Source organism: Perognathus longimembris, chromosome 9, assembly GCF_023159225.1.
Source record: "Perognathus longimembris pacificus isolate PPM17 chromosome 9, ASM2315922v1, whole genome shotgun sequence".
Lineage (NCBI taxonomy): Eukaryota > Metazoa > Chordata > Mammalia > Rodentia > Heteromyidae > Perognathus > Perognathus longimembris.
In genome coordinates this window covers 3,230,230-3,253,944 of record NC_063169.1, presented here as the reverse complement: position 1 = coordinate 3,253,944, position 23,715 = coordinate 3,230,230, and the positions used below count along the sequence as shown (strand labels likewise).

At 51.0% G+C, this 23,715-nt stretch overlaps 1 protein-coding gene across 1 annotated transcript in view; it reads right to left on the bottom strand.

The window, feature by feature from the left end:
- The window catches only part of Snap91 (synaptosome associated protein 91), a 97,386-nt gene extending 74,430 nt beyond the window's left edge, over positions 1 to 22,956 (bottom strand). Inside the window, exons 1-2 of the mRNA XM_048353629.1 lie at positions 22,849 to 22,956; positions 21,999 to 22,157 (exon numbers count right to left, since the gene is read on the bottom strand). Of these exons, the coding sequence (XP_048209586.1) occupies positions 21,999 to 22,128 (130 nt within the window). The 5' untranslated portion in view covers positions 22,129 to 22,157; positions 22,849 to 22,956. The remainder of the gene's footprint in view (positions 1 to 21,998; positions 22,158 to 22,848) is intronic.
- Between the last annotated feature and the right edge of the window lie 759 nt (positions 22,957 to 23,715).

Sequence of the window (23,715 nt, the reverse complement as noted above, 5' to 3'; positions counted from 1 at the left end):
AAGAACAAGGAGGAAAGCCTCACAATAGAAGACAGAGACAGCAACTAAAACATCAGGGTATTGGCGTCGAAACAGGCACAGAGACCAAGGGAATGAAACAGAGGTTCTAGAAAAACCCCTGTGCACCTCTGGATCTGCCAGAAATGTGTGCACTGGAGAAAGGCCAGCCTCTTCAATCCATGATCAGGGCAAGCGAGTGAGGCACAGCTGGTTGAAGCCTGAATTCTTGCCCTGTACAAAATTCGATCAAAACCGATCAAAGACGGAGTGTGAAACCAGAAACTCTGAAGCTACTGAAGAAAACATTGGGGAAAACAGTTCAATACCATGATTTTCTTGATAGGCCCCCAAACACAGAACAAAAAAGAAGAAAAAAAAAAAAAGAAAAAATTGACACATAGGATTGTATCAAACAAAAGGCTTCTGCCTGCCGAAGGTTACAATCAACAGGGCGGAGACTATCTCCAGAATGGGCTAAGGTATTTGCTGCTTACCCCTGTGGCGGACGGTCAGTATTCAGAACAGTGAGGAATGCTACACACTTAAAGACAGAAGCACTCTAAGCACAAACGAGCAAATGATCTGGGCAGGCACTGCTCCAAAGAAGAAATGCAAATGGCCAACAAACTTGAAAAAAAAATGTTCAGTGCCATTGGTTACAAAGAAAATGTAAATTAAAACTACAGTGAGAAAAACAACAAACCAACCCTCACTTCAGTTACAAAGGCTTTAATTTGGAAAGCAAACCTCCCAAATAGCAAATGCTTAGTTTTTTTTAAAGCCACGGGTTTGTGGGACTCAGCTCTTCTGGCTCCTTTCTAATCTCTGCTTCTCCAATACCGGCGTTTCCTTTTTCCTGTGAATCCCATAAACACAGGTGTCCTCTCTTGTCCTTTGTCTCTTCCTTTCTCAGTCAAGATTTCATTAGGCAATCTCTTCCATGCCCCTGCTTCCACTAAAGCTGGGAAACGTAAAGAGCCATAAGAAAAAGGTAAAAATCAAGCCCCTCCCATCCACCTTGCCCACCTTGCACAACGGCCCCCATCTACCATGGCTCCCCGGCTCCCCAGCTTGTTTCCTGTTCACCACGCAAACCAACCACCGCATGCACAGAACTTGTCTCCTGTGTTTCTCTGCTCTACCTTCATCTTACTATCTTCTACTTGGATAAAAATCCCAGGTGTCAGTTAACTCTTCTTCCTCTCTTATTTTAATCAGGTCTCGAGGGTCCAGTTACAAATACAAACGTGCTGCTGTCATTCTACCGTGGAGGTGAGCAGCTTCACAGAATCACGTGCGGTAGAATCCGAACTCTTCTTCCTCTGAGTTCGGCTGGGCTGCTAGGCGTCGTGGGGCTGGGGTTGGACCGCGCGGCTTCACGCGCTGGAGGCAGGCTGTCCGCTGCGTGGGCCACACCCACGTCCCTGGCTCAGTGGGTTTACGCGAGGAACCTGGCTGGGCCTCCTCCCACCCGATTCCCAACACTCCCTGCCAAGCCTCCCTTCCTCCACACTGCCGGCCTGCAGACAGGACGCCAGCCGGCTCCTCCGCGGCCCCGTGAAGGCGGCCTGGCACCGGAAGGCTCCCGTCCACTCCCGACGCCCAGAGGGGACTTCCTTTGTGAGCATCCTCAGACCTAGCTCAGTGCACAGCACCGCACACACCCTGAGATCTTCCCACAATGCCTTGCAGGTTGGTTCATCGGTCAGGTCTGCTTCACCGGCAAATCCCTGAAATACAGTGACTATTCACTAGAACCACAGTACATGCCCCTTTTCTTATCTGGACATCTAAGAAAATACTGTAATGAAACCCTTTCAACAGTTATCATGTGATGATAATTTTAAAAATATGGTTAAGAATGTGTGTGTGTGTCTGTGTGTTGGCCATGGAGCTTGAACTCAGGGCCTGAGCACTGTCTCTGAGCCTCTCTGTGCTCAGGGCTAGTGCTCTACCACTTGAGCCACAATGCCACTTGTGGAACTTTTTTTTCTGAGTACTTCATTGGAGATCAGACCTTCCTGCCCGGGCTGGCTTTGACCTGTGACCCTCAGATCTCAGCCTCCTGAGTAGCTAGGATTATAGGCGCGAGCCACCAGCGCTCAGCTAAATGTGGTTAACATTTAAAAAACAATCTGCTTGGGTTGAGGTGTAGCTCAATCCTGGGATCACAAGGCCTGAACTCTCATCATAGCAAACAACAACAACAATACACGCACACACACACACACATCAACCAAAAAAACCCACCCAACCCTATAATGATTATAAAGCTCTATTCATTACTATTTAAATCAGAAACAATACTACGATGCCATTAATAAGTTACAAAAAAAAACCACCCAAAGTCCCTTGAAATGACTCTTCTTTTTCAAAGGAACATATGGAGAAGAAAACCATGGCAATTATTCTTAAAAATGAGTTCCATCAAGATCCATGCTCTTTACCCAGGAGATAACCAACATGGAGAGAGAGAGAAAGAAAGAAGAAATGTAATATTGGCACAAACCTTGTTAGAATTCTCTCTAAACATCCACAACTGCTTTGCTGCTCTAAGTCCTGTGAGGAAAATAAGCAAACGGCATGCCTTCGTTTCCACACAGGAGGTGCGATACTCGTCGACGCTCACCCCGCGGTGTCAAGTGGAGCTGAACACGGGCGGCATGCACTCACCATGACCCACGGTCTCTCCACCCCGCACAGCGCGCCTTGTGCTGGGGGGCCCTGGGCCCACGGAGGCGCCCAGCCCCGGGCCTCATTCCACACTGGAATCCCACTTCTCACCAAAGGCTGCAGGCAGAGGGGCCATGCCTGCCGTGCTACCTCACACGGAACACGAGAGAAAACATCAGAAATCATAAGCACATTCAGCTTCGCTTCCAAAATCCTCCTCTGGGCTGGGAATGTGGCCTAGTGGTAGAGTGCCTACCTAGCATGCATGAAGCCCTGGGTTCGATTCCTCAGCACCACAGATACAGAAAGGGCTAGAAGTGACCCTGTGGCTCAAGTGTCAGTGCTAGCCTTGAGCAAACAGAAGCCAGGGACAGTGTTCGGGCCCCAGGACTGGCAAATATATATCTTTCCAGTGCATCATTGTTACAAAAGGTTTGAGAAAGGCCTGACCCACAGGGCAGCCACCCCTGATTTCCGCAGTGCTTAGGACTCTGCTTCCCTCCTTTAACGCCTTTGCAGGGCGAGACTAGGCGGGAACCCATGCTGTCCAATTCTTTTCCCTGTCCATGTTAACACCTAATACGTGCGCCTCTTCCCCGTGTCTTCAGCTCTTCCATCTCCGTACAAGCTCCCGGCCCTTAGACCCTGCGCCCGGCAGCGGAGGAAGTCCCACCGCGTGGCTCTCCACGCGCAGTCCCGTCCACACCAGACGCAGCTCTGAACTGTCCTGGGTGCTAGAGAATTCCCGCGCGCTGCGGACAGCCCGCCCTCGTCTCCTCCCCTTCAAGGCCTCGCGGCCGAATCCTCTCAGCTCTGTCCTCTGCAGCTCCTTCCCTGCAGCTGGCGCATCACTGGCCACTCACTACCTGTATTGCTTTCGGGTTCCGTGCTGTGCTCTGGGCACCCGCGGCAGCAGATGCAGAGAGAATGCTCACGGAGACACTGGCTGCACGCTCGGAACACACTCAGTGGCTGAAATCCTAGCCTCGCTCTGTATCCTACAACAGCACCCATTTCTCTAGTCTTTTACTCGGATTCTTCCAGCCTGCAAAAGAGAGAATATCAGGCCAAGTCTCTCAGGTGTAAGCTGGCTACTTAGTAAAGTGCTATTTTGGTGACATCAAATGTTCTTCTGAAGCAAGCTGGTTACAGTTACATCACTCATAAGAATTCACTGTTTGATTCTCTGCATTTCTGGCCACAGAAGGGTGGAATACCATGCGTTTTAAATTCAGAGTTTAAATATTAAATAAGAGACTCTTACTCAAAGCAATGACAAAGCTTTGTGCTTTTAGCTGTGGTTAGCAGCTCGTTGGTGGCTAGTTTGGCTAATAAATTGCTTAAATTTAGGGCTTAATTTGGACCAAGGCCATTATAAGGGGATATAATCACTTTACACTTCATTTTTATATTACCTAGCACTTTCAATAGACCAGCTAAATTCAAGTGTAATATACTACAGCTTAACTACTTTTTAGGCAAATGACTAGATCCATTTGGATTAATGGAATGTTTCAACAGATGACACTAAATTTACCAATTAAAATTTCAATTAGCAGAGCTCATTCAAACTTTTCTTTGTTGTTGTTCCCATGAGAGTGTAACTACGAAAGAATGAGATGAACGTCAGCTTCTGAATAACCTATCAGAAGGAAAAATATAGGCATTCGAACTATTTTATTAATTGCAAGGTTTTGCTAGTTAACAGTAATTCTTGCTGTTGGGCATGAAGGTTTCCTTAGTCATTTTTTTTTTAAATACCTTTAAGAATAAGTAATGTTCCCTGGGTTTTAGCCTTCTTTGATAATAACTTTTACATAAAAATGTAACTCCTTGGCTGTGTACAGTGGCTCACTTCCATAATCCCAGCTGTCTGGAAGGCACAGTAGAAGGATCTCAGGCTGAAGACGGCCCCAGGCAAAAGCATGAGACCCTACCCCAAAATAAAATAACTACAGCAAAAATGGGTAGTAAAGGTGCCTGCCTGGCCAATAGAAGGGCCTGGGTTTAATCTTCATTACCACCAAAAATAAAAATAAGAGTGTAAGTCCTTGCTACAGGTCAGATTTACTGCATTTTGGTCTTTAGAGTGCATAGCGCATGATTTCACAAGGCTGATCACAATTAGCCAAGTGTTCTGCACCGCACATCAGTGTGAACTCTCTACCTTGCCGAGCCGGTACGGGCTCCAGGGAACTGAACTCTGGCAATCCAGCAGCATAACGTGTCTAGAGGAATTGGTGGTAAATCTGTGTCACTTTCAATGAAAACATGTAACAGTACGAGTTTAGTAGCCTTTCCCTAGCTGTCACAACAAAATCTACTGTCGTAAGAGAAAGAATTGCAACAAATCTCATGCCATGTCTTTCAGGAAATGAGAATATTCAAAATGTGTGTGGGGAGGAATTTCAGTGGAAAATGGAACCGTGTCAGCAATTCTGAACTATGCTTGCATGGTCGTAGTCATGGGAACTGAAGAATACAAATTTCCCTGGGATTCATTACCTGACTTATGAATTGGTAATCCCTCCGTACAACATCTTTTCATGACAACAATAAAGTTAAATTTCAAAAGAGAGTACAATTTTCTTCCTCTATGTTTTCTCTTATCTTCTTATGTAATTAATTTCTTTTTCTCCCTGCATATCTGAAGCTCCCCTCGGGTAGAGACCGCCCACTTATCCGTGATGATCTCTGGGAAAAGGAAAGGGCCTTCATTCCCGGCTAGACGGGCGCAGCAGGCCCTCTCCGACCTGCTCAGGAACAGCGTGTGGCCTGTGGGTGTGGAAATGAGTGGAAGGTGGGGAGGCAGGGCTTCGATCCCCCCGGAAAGGACTATCCAGCTGCTCAGTGCCAAGGACACAGCTGGGTGATGTGCACGAGTACCACAGAGTGGACGTCCTGGCAACCCTGCTGCCCATGCGGGTGGCTGGGCTTGCAGCGGTCGTGGAGGGGGTCGGATCTCTACACGCGGTGTCGACAGGCAGAGCCAACAAGCGTGTCCGCCTGATTAAAAAAAGTGGGGTGTGAGAGAAAGAAAGACCTCAAACTTTATACCTTGTATGGTTTGACAGGGTGAAATTGTTACCAGCAGAGACATGGATGGCTGAAGGACACGGTGGTAGATAGTTAAGGATAAACTTTCCAACCCCTTTGGCAAACCCCTGACATTTGACTTCACTGTGGACCACAGCTAAAATTTTAAGCGACACTGGCATTGGGCCTGTTCTGGGGGGCTCGCTGTGCGGTAGCATGCTGTCACTGAAGCCTTGGTGGGCCTGTTCTGGGGGGCTCGCTGCGCGGTAGCATGCTGTCACCGGTGCCCTGGCGGGTCTGTTCTGGGGGGCTCGCTGTGCGGTAGCATGCTGTCACCGGTGCCCTGGCGGGTCTGTTCTGGGGGGCTCGCTGTGCGGTGGCATCCTGTCACCGGTGCCCTGGCGGGTCTGTTGTAGCAGGCTCGCTGAGGGGTGGCAGGTGGCTATGGCCTGAACTAGCAAGCTCCCATCAGCGAGAGGGTCCCGTGTCTCGTCTGTTCTCCCCTGACCCCTCACGTAAGAAGCGGGCCCGCGGAAGACCCCAGCTCACTTAGTCCCGGGAGGAACTAACTCAGTGTCGCACAGAGGCAGGGTGGTTGCCTGTGCTCCAGGACCTTGCGCTTCTGAGCGTGACACCGATCAGGGTTCAGAGGGGAGCTTAGAACTCCTTCACCCATCCTTCCTGCAACGTAAGGGACAAGGGCTTTCAGGAAGCCCGGGAGAAAGGGCAGCTTACGGCAGGCCGACGTAGCCGGACACCTCCGCCGCCAGCGCCGTCCAGAACTGCCGGCCACCCGGCCACGGTCATTCGAATACGCTGAGTTTACAGCGTGAGATGCTCTGGCGCTCAGACAATCACACAGTCAGCGCCTCAGAACGGTAACTCCCGCCATGGCTCTCCTGCCAGTGTATAAACTCATAAAAGCCAGAAGACCAAAGCCTCGACTATACCAGGCCCTCAAATAAACATCGGCTGGATATCGATGACAAATGAACTCTAATCTTTCTCATGCTGAGAATGGTAAGAAATGATAGATCACTAACTAAAAAAAGGCAAACTCTAAAGGTGGAAACGCCAACAACAATTTTCAGATAAATACTTATTCACTCGATGTCAGTATGCTGTTTCCCCTCCACCTTAACAAATAAGACAGTAAAGAATGAGGTCACACGTTTAGAAAATATGCTACTCAAAAACTGTGGATGTAATTATTGTCTTCTTAAGTTTCATTAAAAGTACTGTGTAGCCAAATATTTGTCTGGCAATCTCTCATTTCTTCACATGGTCTTTCTTTTCTATCTTACATACATCTAGTTTGATATTTAGTGTACTACTGTCTGTACAGTAGAAAATTTCACTGGAAGTCGTTTAGTGAAATTAATGTGATATTTAGCATCTTACAGGCTAATATACATTAAATATGTAATTAGTATATTAAATGTATTATGTAAATAAATTTATATTATTCAATATAATTAATTTAATTTTCTCTTTTCCTTTCTACTTCTCATCCTGTATTTTATCCTTATATAGTAAAAGGTGTTTTTTTTGCTAATCTTAATGATTTCTCCTGTTTCTATCTTTGCATAATAAGTTAAAATTGCCTTTGCATTTATGAATAACATAAAATACTCTCAAAGAAGTTTTGTCAAGTAGGGGCTGGGAATATGGCCTAGTGGCAAGAGTGCTCGCCTCGTATCCATGAAGCCCTGGGTTCGATTCCTCAGCACCACATATATAGAAAAAGCCAGAAGTGGCGCTGTGGCTCAAGTGGCAGAGTGCTAGCCTTGAGCAAAAAGAAGCCAGGGACAGTGCTCAGGCCCTGAGTTCAAGCCCCAGGACTGGCAACAAAAACAAAACAAAAAATCAAGTAAGTAAACTTATGTGACTGTCATAATTGAGAGTCATTCTAGTGACTATGGTCACAAAAGCAGTAACTTAATTTGCATATCTGAAAATTTTTTCAAGAAGTACTTCCTAATACTACTGTGCAGGACAAAAGTCTATTGAGGAATGGATAACAATGCGATTCAAAACAAATGCAACCATATTTCCTCTAGCCTAACTTCGGCCCAGCTTTCTAAGATCCCTGCTATCTCCTTGTCCTTCTTTCAATGAATAACTCAGAAGAGACTAGAAATTCTGAGATGTCAAAATTCACTAGGAAGCACTGGTTGAAAGAAGGCTTGTAGGTCTGAGAAAACACAATGCATCTCAGTTACACATGAATAATAAAACACTGATTCTGTCTACTCAAACCACAGGTCCACTGGACCAGCAGATCGGTGCATACTGACAGATGAATACCCGCCCCCACCCCGCCCCGCCCCGCCCCAGGAAGAGCACACTACCCTAGGACAGCTCCAGGCACAAAGGAGTTTAACCCAGGAATAACAGGCACAAAGAGAGAGAAAGGAGGGGTGGGAAGAAGAGGGAGGGAGGAAGGAGGGAGGGAGGGAGGAAGGAGGGAGGGAGGAGCAAAGAAGAGGAGAGACATTACAATTACAACAAGCACTCTGTTCCTGTCAGTGTTACACCCTTCACGTCTGCCTCTTCTGCTATGCATGTTCTAGAAAAAAATGAGATGAGTTCCTATATTAACCAGCAATCAAGACATAATGACTAAATTGGTATGGAAAAGGCACTGAGTACTTTCATATAGCATAAAAATTATTTACATGGTCACATGATGCCATCTTATTTTTTTTTTTTTGTTTTTTTTTTGTTTTTTTTTTTGGCCAGTCCTGGGGCTTGGACTCGGCCTGAGCACTGCCCCTGGCTTCTTTTTGCTCAAGGCCAGCACTCTGCCACTTGAGCCACAGCGCCACTTCTGGCCATTTTCTGTATATGTGGTGCTGGGGAATCGAACCCAGGGCCTCATGTATATTAGGCAGGCACTCTTGCCACTAGGCCATATCCCCAGCCCGGCCATCTTAAATTAAATACAGTGACCAATATTGGGTCATACAGTGATGTAGAAAGTGCTAGTACTCGATTTCTTAGGCACGTGAAATTCTCGTGCTCTAGTACTGATAAGCAGATCCTGGGCATTTAAAACTGAAAGCTTACCAACAACAACAAAAAATGGCACTGCCAAGTCAGCTCAGATGTTTGCCCTTTCCACCACTGTATTTATTTATCTTACTGTTTTTAGTCATCCTAGGGTTTGAATTCAGAGCCTTCTGCTTCCTAGGTTGATGTTCTAATACTTGAGCCGTGCTTCCAGTACTACTTTTTACTATTTTTGAGATAGAGGCTTGAGAGCTTTTCGGCCTGGGTTGGCCTCCAACCATGATCCTTCTCCCCTCAGCCTTCTGAGTAGCTAGGAGTTAAAATAATACCTTATAAAGGCAGCCTAAACCCATACATCAAGTCAAAACAATCTGCACTAATGAAAGTAAACTGCAACAAATATTCTGAAGGCATCTGAGTTTGCTTATAGCAGATGACTGTAATCAAACACACATAAACTTATATTTTGGTGATAAATATTAGCATCAGTCAAGGAACAAAACATTACGAAACTACCATGGAGGTCTAACTGCCCGGTCTTCTTTCAGGTCTCCTGAGAACAAACCATCATTTCTCAAGCAGAGGCCCAACTGCCTGGTGGAGACTGGGTTTTGTTGGCCTATTTCTTGTTGCATTCTGTACCTGAGAGATACTGAGGAAGGTGACGCTGGCGACCAGAAAGCTTTCCTCCTGATAATAACAATAGGGTACAAGCTAATTTAGGGTTGAAGCTTGTTGCTGCTGTTTTGGCAACTGCATTCATTTAACTGTTGCCATAACGCAGGCTCCATGCCTTATGGAAGAGACAGAGGTCCCGAGAAATTGAATTTGTCTGGCCAAGATCAAAACAGACAAGAGAGCAGCAGAGCCCCGTGGCACGAGTTATTGGACGGCAAAGCCGTGTTCTTTCTTTTCAGAGTTCTTCACGAGCATGCTCAACCAACAGTGAGTGCTTTAGGAGCAAATCCCCTTGGGGACGATAAGGACGGGGGTGGGGGTGGTGGGGTGGGGGCTCCTGACCGCACGCTCACGGACTCCATTCGGCGCCTTCCCAGAGCTCTTCCCTATGCAGCTCGTTCGCTAACGAATCCGCCCCACTGAAACAATCAGCGTTCTCTGTTTGCGTTTGCACGCAGCACCTGTCTGCATAGTGTGCTTTCCTCCGCCCCCAGAAAATTCCCTTGTTGTTTTTCTTCCCTTTAATTGTATGGGAAATGAGAGTGCTGAACGCACTTCACACGGAGCGAGTAAATCAAGAGGGATCTGCAATGGAGAAAGAAACCCTCCCTAAACAAGTACCTAAGTAGGAACTCAAAAAGATTCTTGGTTACTGAAATTCACATATACCTTGCATTATCCACATGTTAAGCTGATGGTGCAATATTAGACCTGATGCCAAGAGAAAGGTTGAATTTTAAACACAAAAATTCAAAACATCCTTTTCCTGACCCATAACAACTATAGCTGTTTCTGCTAACACAAAAGATAAAATCAGGGGGAAAAAAACCACCTTTGCTATCAAGCAGAGATGGAAAAATTTCTCCCTGTGCCTACTCAAACAAAACACTGAATGACTAGCTTAGCAGACAAGGCCAGTGGCAGATGAATGCGGGGTTCTGAACTCTGTGCTAACTGAGCAGCCTGCCTTAGATCAAGCGTAACTAAACTTCCTAGACTAAGGATGGCAAATTGATTTCAGCTTAGGTATCAACTATGATGGACAATGAAACCCAATACACTGTATATTGATGTAACTGGAGATCCAATCACAGCTCTGCGGAAAAGAGCTCTGGGATTAGGCTGTCGTCTGCCAAGGACAGAGGAAGGCATGGCGGGGCCCCTGGCTGGCTCTCCAGTCATCCAGTCTCACGGACAACTGACAGGAGCCAGTTTACGGCTAGATCTTGGCGCCAAGATCTTTACTTTCTAGACTCACAGCCTCCAACTTTTCCTGTGTTTTGGGGAGCCCATTACCCAAGCTCTCGCCAATGGAACATAGGCCCGCTCCTTTCCCGTGCAAGACTTTCCTTCCTCTTTCGCTGCACTCCAGTGGAGGCCCTGAAGCCCTCCACAATGCCGCCCCTCGACAGAAGACGTCCGCACCAGACTGCAACTCGAGCCAGAGGTATAATTGGAATGGAGCCACTTGCGCTGGGGAATCCCAGAGAGGCAGTTCTGTTCACACTGACCGGCACGCAGCACTGTACACACACAACCTGAGCTGAGCAAAGCCTAACTGTCCCCTGCGACTCTGCAAAGCTCCAGCTGCAGGAAGACAGGCAACAAGGTGGTTGGTGCTGAGGCATGTTCGTCTGGAGGCTTTAGTTCACTGTATTTGCAGCCCCTTATAAAAGTTAGTTTGCCAGGCGCTGGTGGCTCACGCCTGTAATCCTTGCTACTCAGGAGTGTGAGAGCTGAAGATCATGGTTTGAAGCCAGCCAGGGCAGGAAAGTCCATGAGACTCTTATCTCCAGTTAGTCACCAAAAAGCCCAAAGTGGAGCTGTGTTAAGTGTTAAATCTCCAGCCTTGAGCAAAAACCTCCCTAAGGGACAGTGGCCAAACCCTGAGTTCATCCCCAGGACCAACACACACACACACACGCACACACACACACACACGCGCACACACACGCACACACACGCGCCTGGTCTGCAGAAATGACTAGTGCCTGAGCATCACTATGTGAACTAGGAATGGGAGAAGAAGAAGAAGGGGGCGGAGTCCTGAACAAGAATCAAGGGCGCTAGCCTCACACTGCTCCAGGGCCTACGAAACCATGTTTCTCTTTCTGCTCCAACTAGTTTGATCTGCACGCCTATAACACGCGAGTCAAACAGTCGAGACTGACTAGGGGTATGCAGCAGAAGGTAGAAATGCTTTCCTCCACAGTATTTCCATAGATGTTCTTCCCACACAGGCACGATGCACATGTATATGTTTACAAATGAGCATCAGGCCGGGGCGGGCCTCCCATCATCCCTGGGTCCTCCGGGGCCAGCTCCCGGTGCACACGGAGGCCAGAGGCCAGGGCGGGCCTCCCATGATCCCTCGGTCCTCCGGGGCCAGCTCCCGGTGCACGCGGAGGCCGGGGGCCGGGGCGGGCCTCCCATCATCCCTCGGTCCCCCCGGGCCAGCTCCCTGGGGTCGCGGACAGGAGCCACCGTGCCGGCTCAGGTGTGTTCAGCGGTGTGTCTGACGCACGACCACACAATCGTCTCCACTTTTCTGAGACAGATCTGTAGCTGTCAAATTTCTGAGTCAGAGGATTTTCCAGCGTGTTGACCGAGACCGCCAGCCTGCCTCCCAACCTTCCCGCGGGTTTCCGCTCCCACAGCCCTGACCCCCGGGGGGCCCCCACCCCACACCCCGCAATCTGCAGGCGGGACTGAAGTTGAATCTCCATTCCACTGAGGTTTGTGTTGTGTGTGCACGCGTGCGTGTGCGTGCTTGTACAACAGGTCACGGCATTGTGGTATCACAACAGCGTATAGTTCTTCACACAATGTGAAGCAAAAGCACGCACGACATGAAGCGCCCTTTGCGCAGCGCCGGGGTTGGGGGAAGGGAAGCGGAAAGGACCGCGGAGCAGGAGGCGGAGGCTCGGCGGCTGGAGGCCCGGCAGCCTCCCGGGGCGCCTTGCACGCTCCTACCAGGGCCCCCGCGCCACAACACCTACCGAGGAGGCCAGGAAAATACAACCCACGGCAGCCCGGGGGGGGGGGGGACGGGGGGAGGGCGGAGGGGCGGGGCGGGCGGCCACGCGGGGAACCGGCACCGGGCCACGGTCTGAATGGCCTCGAGGGAAGCTGCCACGTTTGCCGCCGCCCAGGTTAACGGTGAGCTGCGGTGCAAGTCCCTGGCGCGGATGGGGCGAACCATCGGCGAGCAAAGCAGCGGCCGGCAGGGCGCTCGAGGCAGGTGCAAGCGAGTTATTCAGCGGCGGCCGGTGAGGGGCAGAGGGGTTCGCTCCTCTGGGACTCAGCTTCCTCACGTGTAAACGTTAGAGACCGGCAGCTTCTGAACACTCTTCCGCACATCCCCCACGGTTCCCCGGCTGTGGGGCCATCCCTCATCCAGGGGCCGGGTCTGCCCTTTCCTCTGCCCTCCAGCCACCTTCGGCTCCTTCCCCTCCCTGAGGGAGACCCCCCTCCGCCCCCCAGCTCAAGCCACCTTCCCAGAGAGCAGCCTGCCGCCGCCCCGGCCCCATCCGCTCCCCCGGCGTCCGCCGCCCCGCCCGCCTTCTGCAACGCGACCGACACCGGCTCCGTTTGCTCAGTTCAACCTTAACTTCCAGAATGTCCAAGCGGGCCATTAAAAACGTCGTGAATATATTGACATTTGTCCCTCCTTTCTTCAAGGGCAATGTTAGGTGACATTTGTCACCACTCCTCCCTATTCGAAACCTCTAAACTTGTTTTTCTCTCTGCCTCCCTCCCCTCCTTCCCTCCCCTCCTTCTTTTCCCTTGACTTCCCCCTCTTGTCTGCATCATGTGTCCACTTGCAAAGTATAAAGCAGGCATAGAAAGGCAGTGCTCTCCCACCCTAACCAACCCATGACGAAGAAAATACGCTCACGTGCAGACGCACGCATACATGGACACGCAGCTGGTGAAGGATTTTCTGTAATGGCAACAGTGATAACCCACGATGTAACCATTAATGATGGAAAAATAGGAATGACAGACACAAAGGGAAATGCACATCCATTTTAAAACCCACCACCAAAACGTACAGTTTTAACTGTTTAAAACTTTTTTCCAATTAACAAACTTGCTCGCTGTTCTAAATTTACAAAGGAGGTTATACCTCTCACCAAATTAAATTTTAAAACATGCCACAAGAAAGTGCTGAGAGGCCTAAAGATGTCCATTGAGCAATTCAATGGGGTTTTCTCCAATGTTCACTTTTATGGTTTCCATGGTCTTTTAAGAGAATGGATCAAGTTTAACTCCCTATTTTCTGAGTTAACAGGCAGGAGGAAAACATTTTCTTTTTTTCTTTTTAAAGATTCATCTAGTTTTATTTGTACTCAAGCCCGCTTTTTTTTTAAAGTTTATTTTTATTAAGTAGTTCTCCACAGGGGTTTTGGTCCCAGAAGCCAGGGTACAATCTTCCTTTATAAGAAAAGCTTATGAGGAAAAAGCCCAGTACCAGCGACTCGTGTCTATAATCCTCACTGCTCAGAGGCAGAGATCTGAGGTCAGGGTTCAGAGCCAGTGCAGGCAGAAAAAGTCTGAGAAACTTTAGTTCCAAGTAACTCACAAAAATGCTGGACTGAGGTGTGGATCAAGTAGGAGAACACCAGCCTTGAGCAAGATGCTGAGCAAGAACACAAGGCCCTGCATTCAAGCCCTGGTAATGGTACCCCCAAGCAAACTAACGAACAAAGGGCTTTATGAGACAATAAGGTATAAAATCTGGGAAGTACGTAATGTATAATAATCATTCAGTAAAAATTTCCCAGACCCTACCACCACTCTGTTGGAAATAGGCAGTCTGCGAGAAATGTCAGACTAGAGGAAGAAAGAACCAGAAAACAGACTCCTCCTGAAGTTCCTGTGTGCATCTGAGCACCGAGAAGGAATGCCCAAAGCAAGGTTTTAGGAAAGAGATTGCAAAGATAAGTACGGTCAGCATCCTTCCATCCACTAAGTTGAACACATAGGACAATAAAAACAATCCTCGACTTGAAAAGCAGACTGACAAATTAAAGGAACGAGACTGATAGAGTAGCCAAGTGGTAGGGCATCTACCTAGCAAGCAGGAGGCCCCCAAGTTCAAATCCCAGTACCACCGAAAGAAACAAAAGACATCAAGGGATTCATGAAAGGCTAGCAAAAAGAAAGAAGAAAGAAAAATGGGGCCCATGGAACAAAGTAAAAGCTAACGTTCTTCATTTAGGTGATAAGGTAAAAGGGAAGAACTCCCAGGTTAGTGCCCTGGCTAATTGAGTAGGCAACGACCCATGCGAAGTGGCAATTCGAATACTTCAAGGATCAATTACGACAGTCAAAGACCTGCAAATACCCCCCAAGAGGGCCAGAAACCTTATGTATGTTTGGAGATTGCTGCTTTAAGAAGCCTAGCTACATAAAGGGGGGCGAGGATTGGAAAGAGCGATAGAGGGGAGGCATACGCTCAAAGGACATTGTGCGCATGTGCAGAGGCTCCGTAGTATATCCCGCTATGCAATTTTGTAACTACATTAAAAATTTAAAGCTCAGTTGTGAAAAAGAAAGAAAAGAAAAAAGCAGGGACGACAGGCCGGCTGCTGGACGAGGTCATGGAGTCAGACGGCGTGTGGGTGGGTGGGTGTGCTTGTTGGTCTAAACGGAGACACTTGACCGTGCTCGCCTGAGGGAGAGGAGGAGCGGTTAAAGAGGCCGAGGCGGGGGCAGGAAAGCAAGCAGGGGAGAGTGATCGTGGAAAGCCAGGTGTCAGCTTTGGGAGAACCATCAGGTGACCTAGCCACAACACCCACAATGACACAAAATGGGCAACGATGTGGCCTGTCTCTCCCAACTGCGCTGTCCAGGATGGCCCGCTGCCCAAGTCCTTCCGAACACACAGTCCCCCCGACCTAGCGGCGCACAGCAGGGAAGACTCCCTACGAGACGCATCTCTCTACCAGAGAGAATGTGCGAGAGGAGCAGCGGGATGTTGTCATGGCGACAGACAGGCCTTCCGAGGGTTAACTGGCCTGGAGGGGCTGGGAGGAGCTGGGAGGAGCTGGGAGGAGCTGGGAGGAGCCGGCGGGCCTTCTGCAGCAGCTGAGCGCAGGTGCGGAGGTGCCTGGCACCGCGGCGGGAGGAAAGCATCCTTGGCCCCCAGGGAAGGGGATCCTGTGTCACTTCTGACCTTCTTTACGAGGCTCTCGAAAGGCGGATGCGATCTGCAGAACGCCCCGGCCAAGCGTCCCCGCGCGTGAACAGGGAGAAGGAAGGCTTTTACGGGGTATTTGTGAAAAGCCAGGAGAAAAATCAGTGGCAATCAAGCACCCACATCCAATGATAAACAAGCATCTGGCAACCATTTCTTTCTTTTTTTTTTTTTGGCCAGTCCTGGGCCTAGGACTCAGGGCCTGAGCACTGTCCCTGGCTTCTTCCCGCTCAAGGCTAGCACTCTGCCACTTGAGCCACAGCGCCGCTTCTGGCCGTTTTCTGTATATGTGGTGCTGGGGAATCGAACCTAGGGCCTCGTGTATCCAAGGCAGGCACTCTTGCCACTAGGCCATATCCCCAGCCCTGGCAACCATTTCTTGAACATTAAAATTAATGTGGAAATGCACTAGAACTCTAGAGCTTAGTTTAAAAAGTTGTGTGCGGACACTACAATTACAATGAGTTTTCCAACGATTTGATTATATATAGAGTCTCTTACACACATCTTTTAAGTCAAAAGAGAACCATTTACAATGTATTTACTTATTATTCTTGAGGATCAGAGATATAGCTGAGTGGCAAAGTATGTATTTAGGCCCTGGGTTGAAAAAAGAAAGGAAAGTAAGAGAAGGGGAGAGGGAAGGGCAGAGGGAGACAGGGAGGGGGGAGGGAGAGAGAGCGTTTAATCCAAAAATAACCAGAAAAAATCATCTTGCCAGGTGCACCAGTGGCTCACGCCTGTCATCCTAGTTACTCGGGAGGCTGAGATCTGAAGATCCTGTTTCAAAGCCAGCCAGGCCAGGAAAGTCCATGAGACTCTTGTCACCAATTAACCACCAAAGGGTTGGAAATGGAGCTGTGGCTCGATTGGTAAAGCCTTAAGAAGCTCAGGGATGGTGCTTAGGCCTTGAGTTCAAACTCCAGTATCAGGACCGGTGCACACGTGTATGCGTGGACACCCACACGCACACTCGCACCCGCACCCTCGGGACCCCTAGCGGACACGGGGCTATTTAACCCTGGGTAAGCCGCTTCTAACGGGAGATGGCTCCCGCTCTCCGAGGCCCTGCCATGCTTCTGCTTCCTCTTCTGAAGCTCAGGTGATTCTTTCTACCCTCACAGCCTCCGAGCCCCAGATAAGGGCACCCCGGGCCCACGACAACTGGACTCCGTACGCCCCTCTAATCCAAGGACAAACACGATCCGCTTTTCAGAGGAAGCATATTGCCTCTTCCAGTCTGGATGGCCTGAAACCTAAAGTGGTCTGTTCTAACCCATCTTCCCAGCTAAGGCAGGAGAGCTTCATACACCACCGAATGGGCAGCCAGGAGCTCCCAGGGAACGAGAGGAGGGCTGCACACACGGACCCCAAAGCACTACGTCAACGAGAAGCTGGGTCTTCAATTTCATGTGCCAAGGGCAGCGTTATTAGGGTAGGGAATGATTTCATTTTTCATACAATCCCAAACTACCATGAAGTATAGAGTCCTTATTTAGAGTATTCAAGTTTACCATCCTTTATGTTTATTATATAACTGCAGTTGATGGTGGTGGTTTCCTCCATCTGTTTTTCCTTCAAGAAACGCACTTCATATTTTATTTTTTCTGGGGATGCTAGGGTTTGAACCAGAGCCTTGTAGTCTGAAGCAGGGTAAGCACCCCACCACTTGAGCTACACCCTGAAATCTCTTCAGTTTGTTTCTAGATAGAGGTTTGCACGTTTGCCACAACCAGCCTCACGCCAGGGCCCTCCTGCCTCGACTTCCCGAGAGCCTGGAATTCCAGCGCGTAACAGCTTGCTCTGCTCGCTCCTTGTGTTGAGCTCCAGTCTCACTGCTTCTGTGTCCAGACTGGTCTTCAACAATAGCCCTCTTACCTCTGCCTTCCAAGTAACTGGGATTATACTTTATTTCCATAGTTCTGGGGTGTGAACCCAGGGCTTTGTGCTGAGCTAAATCTCCAGCTCCATACTGTTACTGAGTAAAAGAAAATCTGAAAACACATGTATAGAGTCTCATTACCTCTGCCTTTCCGTAACATGCAATTCTGCTCTCAGATGTTAACAAATCATTTCTTCAAACATCAAATCACATACTTTCAGTATCATTTTACAAAGCACCATAATTAACAAGAATAATTTTCTTGGCCTTTCAGCCTAAAGAGATTAGCTTTTAAATCAGTATTTTAATATTAAATGTACATTTCATAAAGATTAGGATTAGTTCAGTTAACTTTTAAAAAAAAAAAAACAGCAAAGCTGGGCGCCGGTGGCTCACACCTGTAATCCTAGCTATGCAGGAGACTGCAATCTGAGGATCGAGGTTCAAAGCCAGCCCAGGAAAGGAAAGTCTGTGAGACTTTTATCTCCCATTAACCACCAGAAAATTGGAAGTGGCGCTGTGGCTCAAGTGGTAGAGAGCCTTGAGCTCAGGGACAGAACCCAGGCTCTGAGTTCAAGCCCCATGATTGACAAAAAAAAAAAAAAGCCATACATTCTAGTGTCACAATCTTCCAATTAAAACCCCAAAGTAAAAAGAAATATACAAATCAAACTCATAGTAAATTTAATGTTTTTTTCCTAAAGCACCAAATTCTGCATTTTGCCTTCATTTCTTCCTTCTTTTTTCAAAACCAAACCAAACCAATAAACCAGGAATCTCATAACTATAATCCTAACTACCCTAGGAGGCTAAGATCTGAGGTTAGAGGTTCAAAGCCAGACCAAGCAAGGAAGTCTGTGACTCTTATTTTCAATTAATCGCCCCCTCCAAAAAGCCAGAACTGAGGCTATGGCTCAAATAGTAGAGCTGCTAGCCTTGAGCAAAAAAAAGCTTAGGCATAATTTCATAAGGTATGTTGAAAATAACAGCAACAAAGATAAACCACTTATTTCCAAGTCTTGTAGTTCATTTTGCTTGGCATCATCTTCTGTGATCATATGTACATTGCTATTGAGCTGTTGTGCTCCTCTGTTAGGACTATCCTAGATGTGTACTAATTGTTTCCAATGAGGGAAACCAGAGAGTCTATATTTTTTGGGTCTGGCTTACTTCACTTCATATGATTTTTTTCCAAGTCTTTCCATTTCCTCACAAATGGGTCCAAGTCATTCTTCCTGATGTCACTGTGACTGGCTTTGGTACACTAGACATTGCATGTACATTTATTGGAATTAGGGAGGGGGAACACCAAAATGGAGAGACAAAGGGTAAAAGGCAAACCAATGCAAGAGTCATACTTACAAGACAATATGCTGTAAACCAACTGTACAACTCTGGGGGAGGGGGGTGGGGGAGGGAACCGGGGAAGAGGAAAGGTGGGAGAAAAACTGTAACCCCTCTGTACATTACTTGGATAACAAATAAATTAATTAATTTTGAAAAGCTTAGGGACAGTGCCCAGGCTCTGAAGTCAAGCCCCAGGACTGGGAAAACACAATAACAAAACAAAAAACAAACCCAACTACTTAATATGCTTTGTCACCTGTAAACCAACTTACATATGTGTCTGCATGTCTTAATGACAAGGACAATTTGCCTTTTTTTTTTTTTTTTTTTTTTTTGGCCAGTCCTGGGTCTTGGACTCAGGGCCTGAGCACTGTCCCTGGCTTCTTCCCGCTCAAGGCTAGCACTCTGCCACTTGAGCCACAGCGCCGCTTCTGGCCGTTTTCTGTATATGTGGTGCTGGGGAATCGAACCTAGGGCCTCGTGTATTCGAGGCAGGCACTCTTGCCACTAGGCTATATCCCCAGCCCCGACAATTTGCCTTTTTAACCGTTGTGTTACTTAAAGCCTGTCCACAAATGACTAAGATAGCCTACTTTAAAGGGATCACCCAAAAATTCTGAACAAAGATGTCCTCTTACAATGCATATCATTTACATCTGCAAGTAGTACTCCCTGTTATTTTTGTCTCAGAATATGACACGTTGGCAGTGCCTATCTTTCCAAATTCCACCCAAAATTTTGATTTTTAATGAAAGATAATGTATTTTGTATGGCTCAGTGGAAAAGTAAAAACAAAGCTACAAAGAAAAAAGAAAGACCCATTAACCAACACACCTCATTTTATAAGTGGTGAAATTTTTTCAAGAAACAGACACTATTATGTGTGTGGTTTGTGAGGTGGGTATTTTGGAGAAAGGGCCAGTTAATGGATAAGGCTCCCTTTCCCCCTAACTAACAGATAATGTTGCCAAAAAAGCTCTAGGTAGCAGTTACATGGGGGGGGGAGGGGGGAGGCCAGGGGGGGGGTTGAGGGCAATGAATAATGTGAGCCTTGGTACTCCATCCTAAGTCCTCAATAGACACTCGGCATGTACAGTTACTCATGGTTCTAACTCAGCACCAGGGGCTCTCTGTGTGAAAAACTCTGCCCCCCAAATGAGCAAAAACCAAGCCTGGGTGAGGACTGGTTCGTGGTTTTTCTTTCTGATGTTTTACTTTTCCAGTAAGGCAGAAAATACGTGATGTTCTGCTTCAACTCAGCCTTGGGGTGAAACGCGGAGAGCTGGCGAGCACAGAAAGACAGCTATCATATCTAATGTGCCCTCGCTGAAGAAATAATTACACGGACTATCCCTCCGTATCCCACAGCTTCAGAATCGGCCGACTCACGAGTGCAGGCTTCTGATATTTGGGAAACTGCCCATTTTCAAATATTTTTAAAGGTTTTTTTTTTTTTTTTCAGGTCTAAAAGACTGAGGTGAGTAAACATTGAGCTCCGGAAAGTCGGGCTCTATTTAAAGGCTGTCTTAAGGAAAAGCTCACGCCTGTCCTCCTTAATTTATCAGAATGCTATCACTGCATGACAGGGAGAAGTCCATCCTCTGCACCTTTCTTATGATAAAGATTTTCTAGTACACACCAAGGGAGACATGACACTAATACGCACACCACCGAGACATGAGTCATCCTCCCAGAGTTGGGGAAACTGATGGAAAGATGGCTAAATGATTCAGCAAGCTGCAGCAAAATGAGCCGGTCATGAATTTATCATTTCTACTTCAGCTAGGTGTGTGAGGCCTGGTGGCGTCTCATCCGGTACTGGATGCACAACACAGGACACTGGAGCCATCAAAGGGTGTTAAATAAATAAACCCCCCGGCAAGGCAAGGTGGCCTGGCTGTTTCCCTCTCAGATGAACTTCTAGGAAGAAAAGCACTCAATGCTAGGAGACCACAGTTCCCAAGGCTGGATGGCACTAGGACCTGGCTTCATTCACATGGAGGGGGGGGTCCCTCTCTCAGTTGCACAAGAGAGCCGGGGAGGGAGGGGGTTGAAGCAGGAGAGAAGCAGAGAGGAGACGAACACCATGATAACAACAGCACAAGATCCGGTGGCAGGTCAGAAAGACTGAACAGACGCTGCCGACTCTAACCCCAGGAGCCTCATTCCCCAACGCAGATGATCAAGTCTTTTTCTAAGTGTCCCCAATTTGCCTTTAATAAGGAGGAAGGGACCACAGCAACCAAGTGAAAAATTTCAGAAACAGGGAGATCCCAAACCAAACCAGAACCATTCCCATTCCATCAAATAACCAATGTGAGGGAGGAAGAGGAGAAGAGAAACACTCTCCTCTGAAACTGTGCCATCTCGAATGCAGGGAGGACTTCCATTTTGTGGCCACAGTGAGGCATTCCACCTGGTATCTCCCGAGAACCGACAAGGAAGTGTACCACGAGGCGCACAAAACCACCGCTACCTACTTAGCACAATGTCCTCATCATAGCTCTTGGGTGACGGGTGACAGACGCCCCCCCCCCCCCACAAATCCTTAGCCACAACGCCGAGAACGCAGAACCGATGCGTCCAGGAGGCCACGGAGGTGACGAGTTTGACCTTCCATCTTCTGTTCCCTTCCCCAACCCCCATAAAGTGCACAGTATCTAATCCCAAGTGTGACACACACACAGCACACACCGCACACTCACAGAGCACACAGTACACATACACCACACATGCACACCCCATGCACACAGCACAGGCACAGCACAAGAGGCACAGTACACTCACAGGTCCCCGGACACGCCCGCCACGCACACCCACACACACACAGCGCGCACACTCAGCACACAGTGCACACACAGCACGCACACCACACGTACACATGTAGCACACATGCACACAGCACACACAACCACGTGCAGCATGTGTATGCACACACTACACACATGCAGTGCAACCCAGCGTACACATAACACACACGGAGAGCACACGCACACACACGCGCGCGCTCGCACACAACTCGGGATGCACACGTGGGGGGAGCTGTGGTGTTTCGGCCCTGCAGGGCAGGGCAGGGCAGGGCAGGGCAGGGCAGGGCAGGGCAGTCCCGACCCGCGGGGGGCGGGGGGCGACGCTGCGCGCGGGTCCCGCTTATCTGGGGGTGCTCACAGTCCAGGTGCTTCTTCTTGGGGCCCATCACTTCGTGAGTGGTGGCCTTGCACACGGCCCTGGCCACCGCAGAGCCCGTCACGCTGTACTGGGCGGCGGCGATCCGGTCGGTGAGCGTTTGGCCCGACATCTTCTCCAGCCTCCCGTGCGCCTCCTCCTCTGCGGGAAGGGAAGGGAGCGTCCGGCTGGGACCCGCACCCCGGACCCGGGGAGCCTGGCCACGCCTCGGGGGGGGGGGTGCCCGGCGGCTCCCCCTCCCCCACCCCCGCCACGACCCCGCCCTGCCCGGCCCCGCGGCCCCCGCGCGGCCCGGGGACGCGGCATCCCCGGGGGCACCGCGCCAGCCGCTCCCACGGCCCCGGCCCCGCGCCCGCACCCCATCCCCGCGGCGTCCCCGCGTCCGGAGGCCCCGTCCCGGCCCGGGGGCGTCGGGGTGACCGGGGTTACTCCCGGGGCGCCCCTCCCCGCCGCCGCCCCGCTTCTCCCGGCCCGGGCGCCCTCCCCCCCCCCCACCCCGCGCGGCTCCCGGACCCCCGGGTCCGCCGCGGGAGGACGATCCCGGCGCGGCGGCGCCCACCGCGGGCCTCGGCCCCGGACCCCGCCGCCAGGACCCGGGCCCGCCCGGCGCCTCCTCCTCACCCTGCCCGGGCGCCGAGCCCCCGCCCTCGAGCTGTCAGCCCGCCCCGCCCGGCCCGCGCCCGCCCGGGATTATCCGCTCCGCATCCCCGCCGCCCGCCGGGCCCGGAGGGAGGGGAAGGGCGCGGGGGGGGGGGGGCGGACGGGGCGCCGGGAGCGGGGAGGGAGGGAGGGGAGGGAGGGCGCGCACGGCCCCCGGGGGCCAGGTACTCACCACCGGGGCGCGGCGCCGCCGCCGCAGGATGCGCGGAGCCTGGGCCGCTCCGGGCGCTGTGCGCAGCCGCACGCGGGCCCCGGGCCCCCCCAGGCGCGGCGCCTCCGACGCTCGCGCGGCCCCTCCCTCCCCGCGCCTCCCGGAGCCCCGCGGTCCCCGCGCCCGCCGCCCCCGGAGCCCGTGCGCGCCTCCGCCCGCGCCCGCGCGCCCGCCCCTCCCCGCGCGCCCGCCGCTCCCCGCGCGCCCGCCGCTCCCCGCGCGCCCGCCCCGCCCCGCGCGCCCCCCACCTCCGCCGGAGCGCGGCGACCACGAGTCAGGTGACGGCGGCCGAGCGCCGCGCGCCCCGCCCGCCCCGCCCGCCCCGCCCCTCCCGCCGCCCCGCCGCGCGCACCTGGGCTCCCACCGCCCGCCCCGCCGCGCCCCGCCCGCCGCGCGCACCGCCTCGGCCCTGCCCCGCGCCCCTGGGTCCTGGGCACCGGACGCCCCCCGCCGCCGCTCCCCTCCCCGGCCCTCCCCTGCCCCGTCCTCCGCCCCACGCCCGGGCCCCCGCACGCGCCCGCACCTGCCGGGCAGCCTCGGCCCGGTGGTGCCCGGTGGTGCCCGGTGGTGCCCGGTGGTGCCCGGTGGTGCCCGGTGGTGCCCGGTGGTGCCCGGGCGTCTCCGCTTGGGCTCTGCGGAGGCCCGGCCGCGGCGGGGGGGGGGGGAGGAGGGGACCGGCGGCGGGCGCGGCGGGGCCCCGCGTCCTCTCCGCTCGCTCCGGGGTCTCCCGGGGCTCAGCCCCGCCGCCGGGGGGTGCGCACCCGCCGGCCCCGGGCCCGGCCGCGCGGACGCAGAGCGGGGTGCGGTGACCCTGCGCCCCGAGCCCCG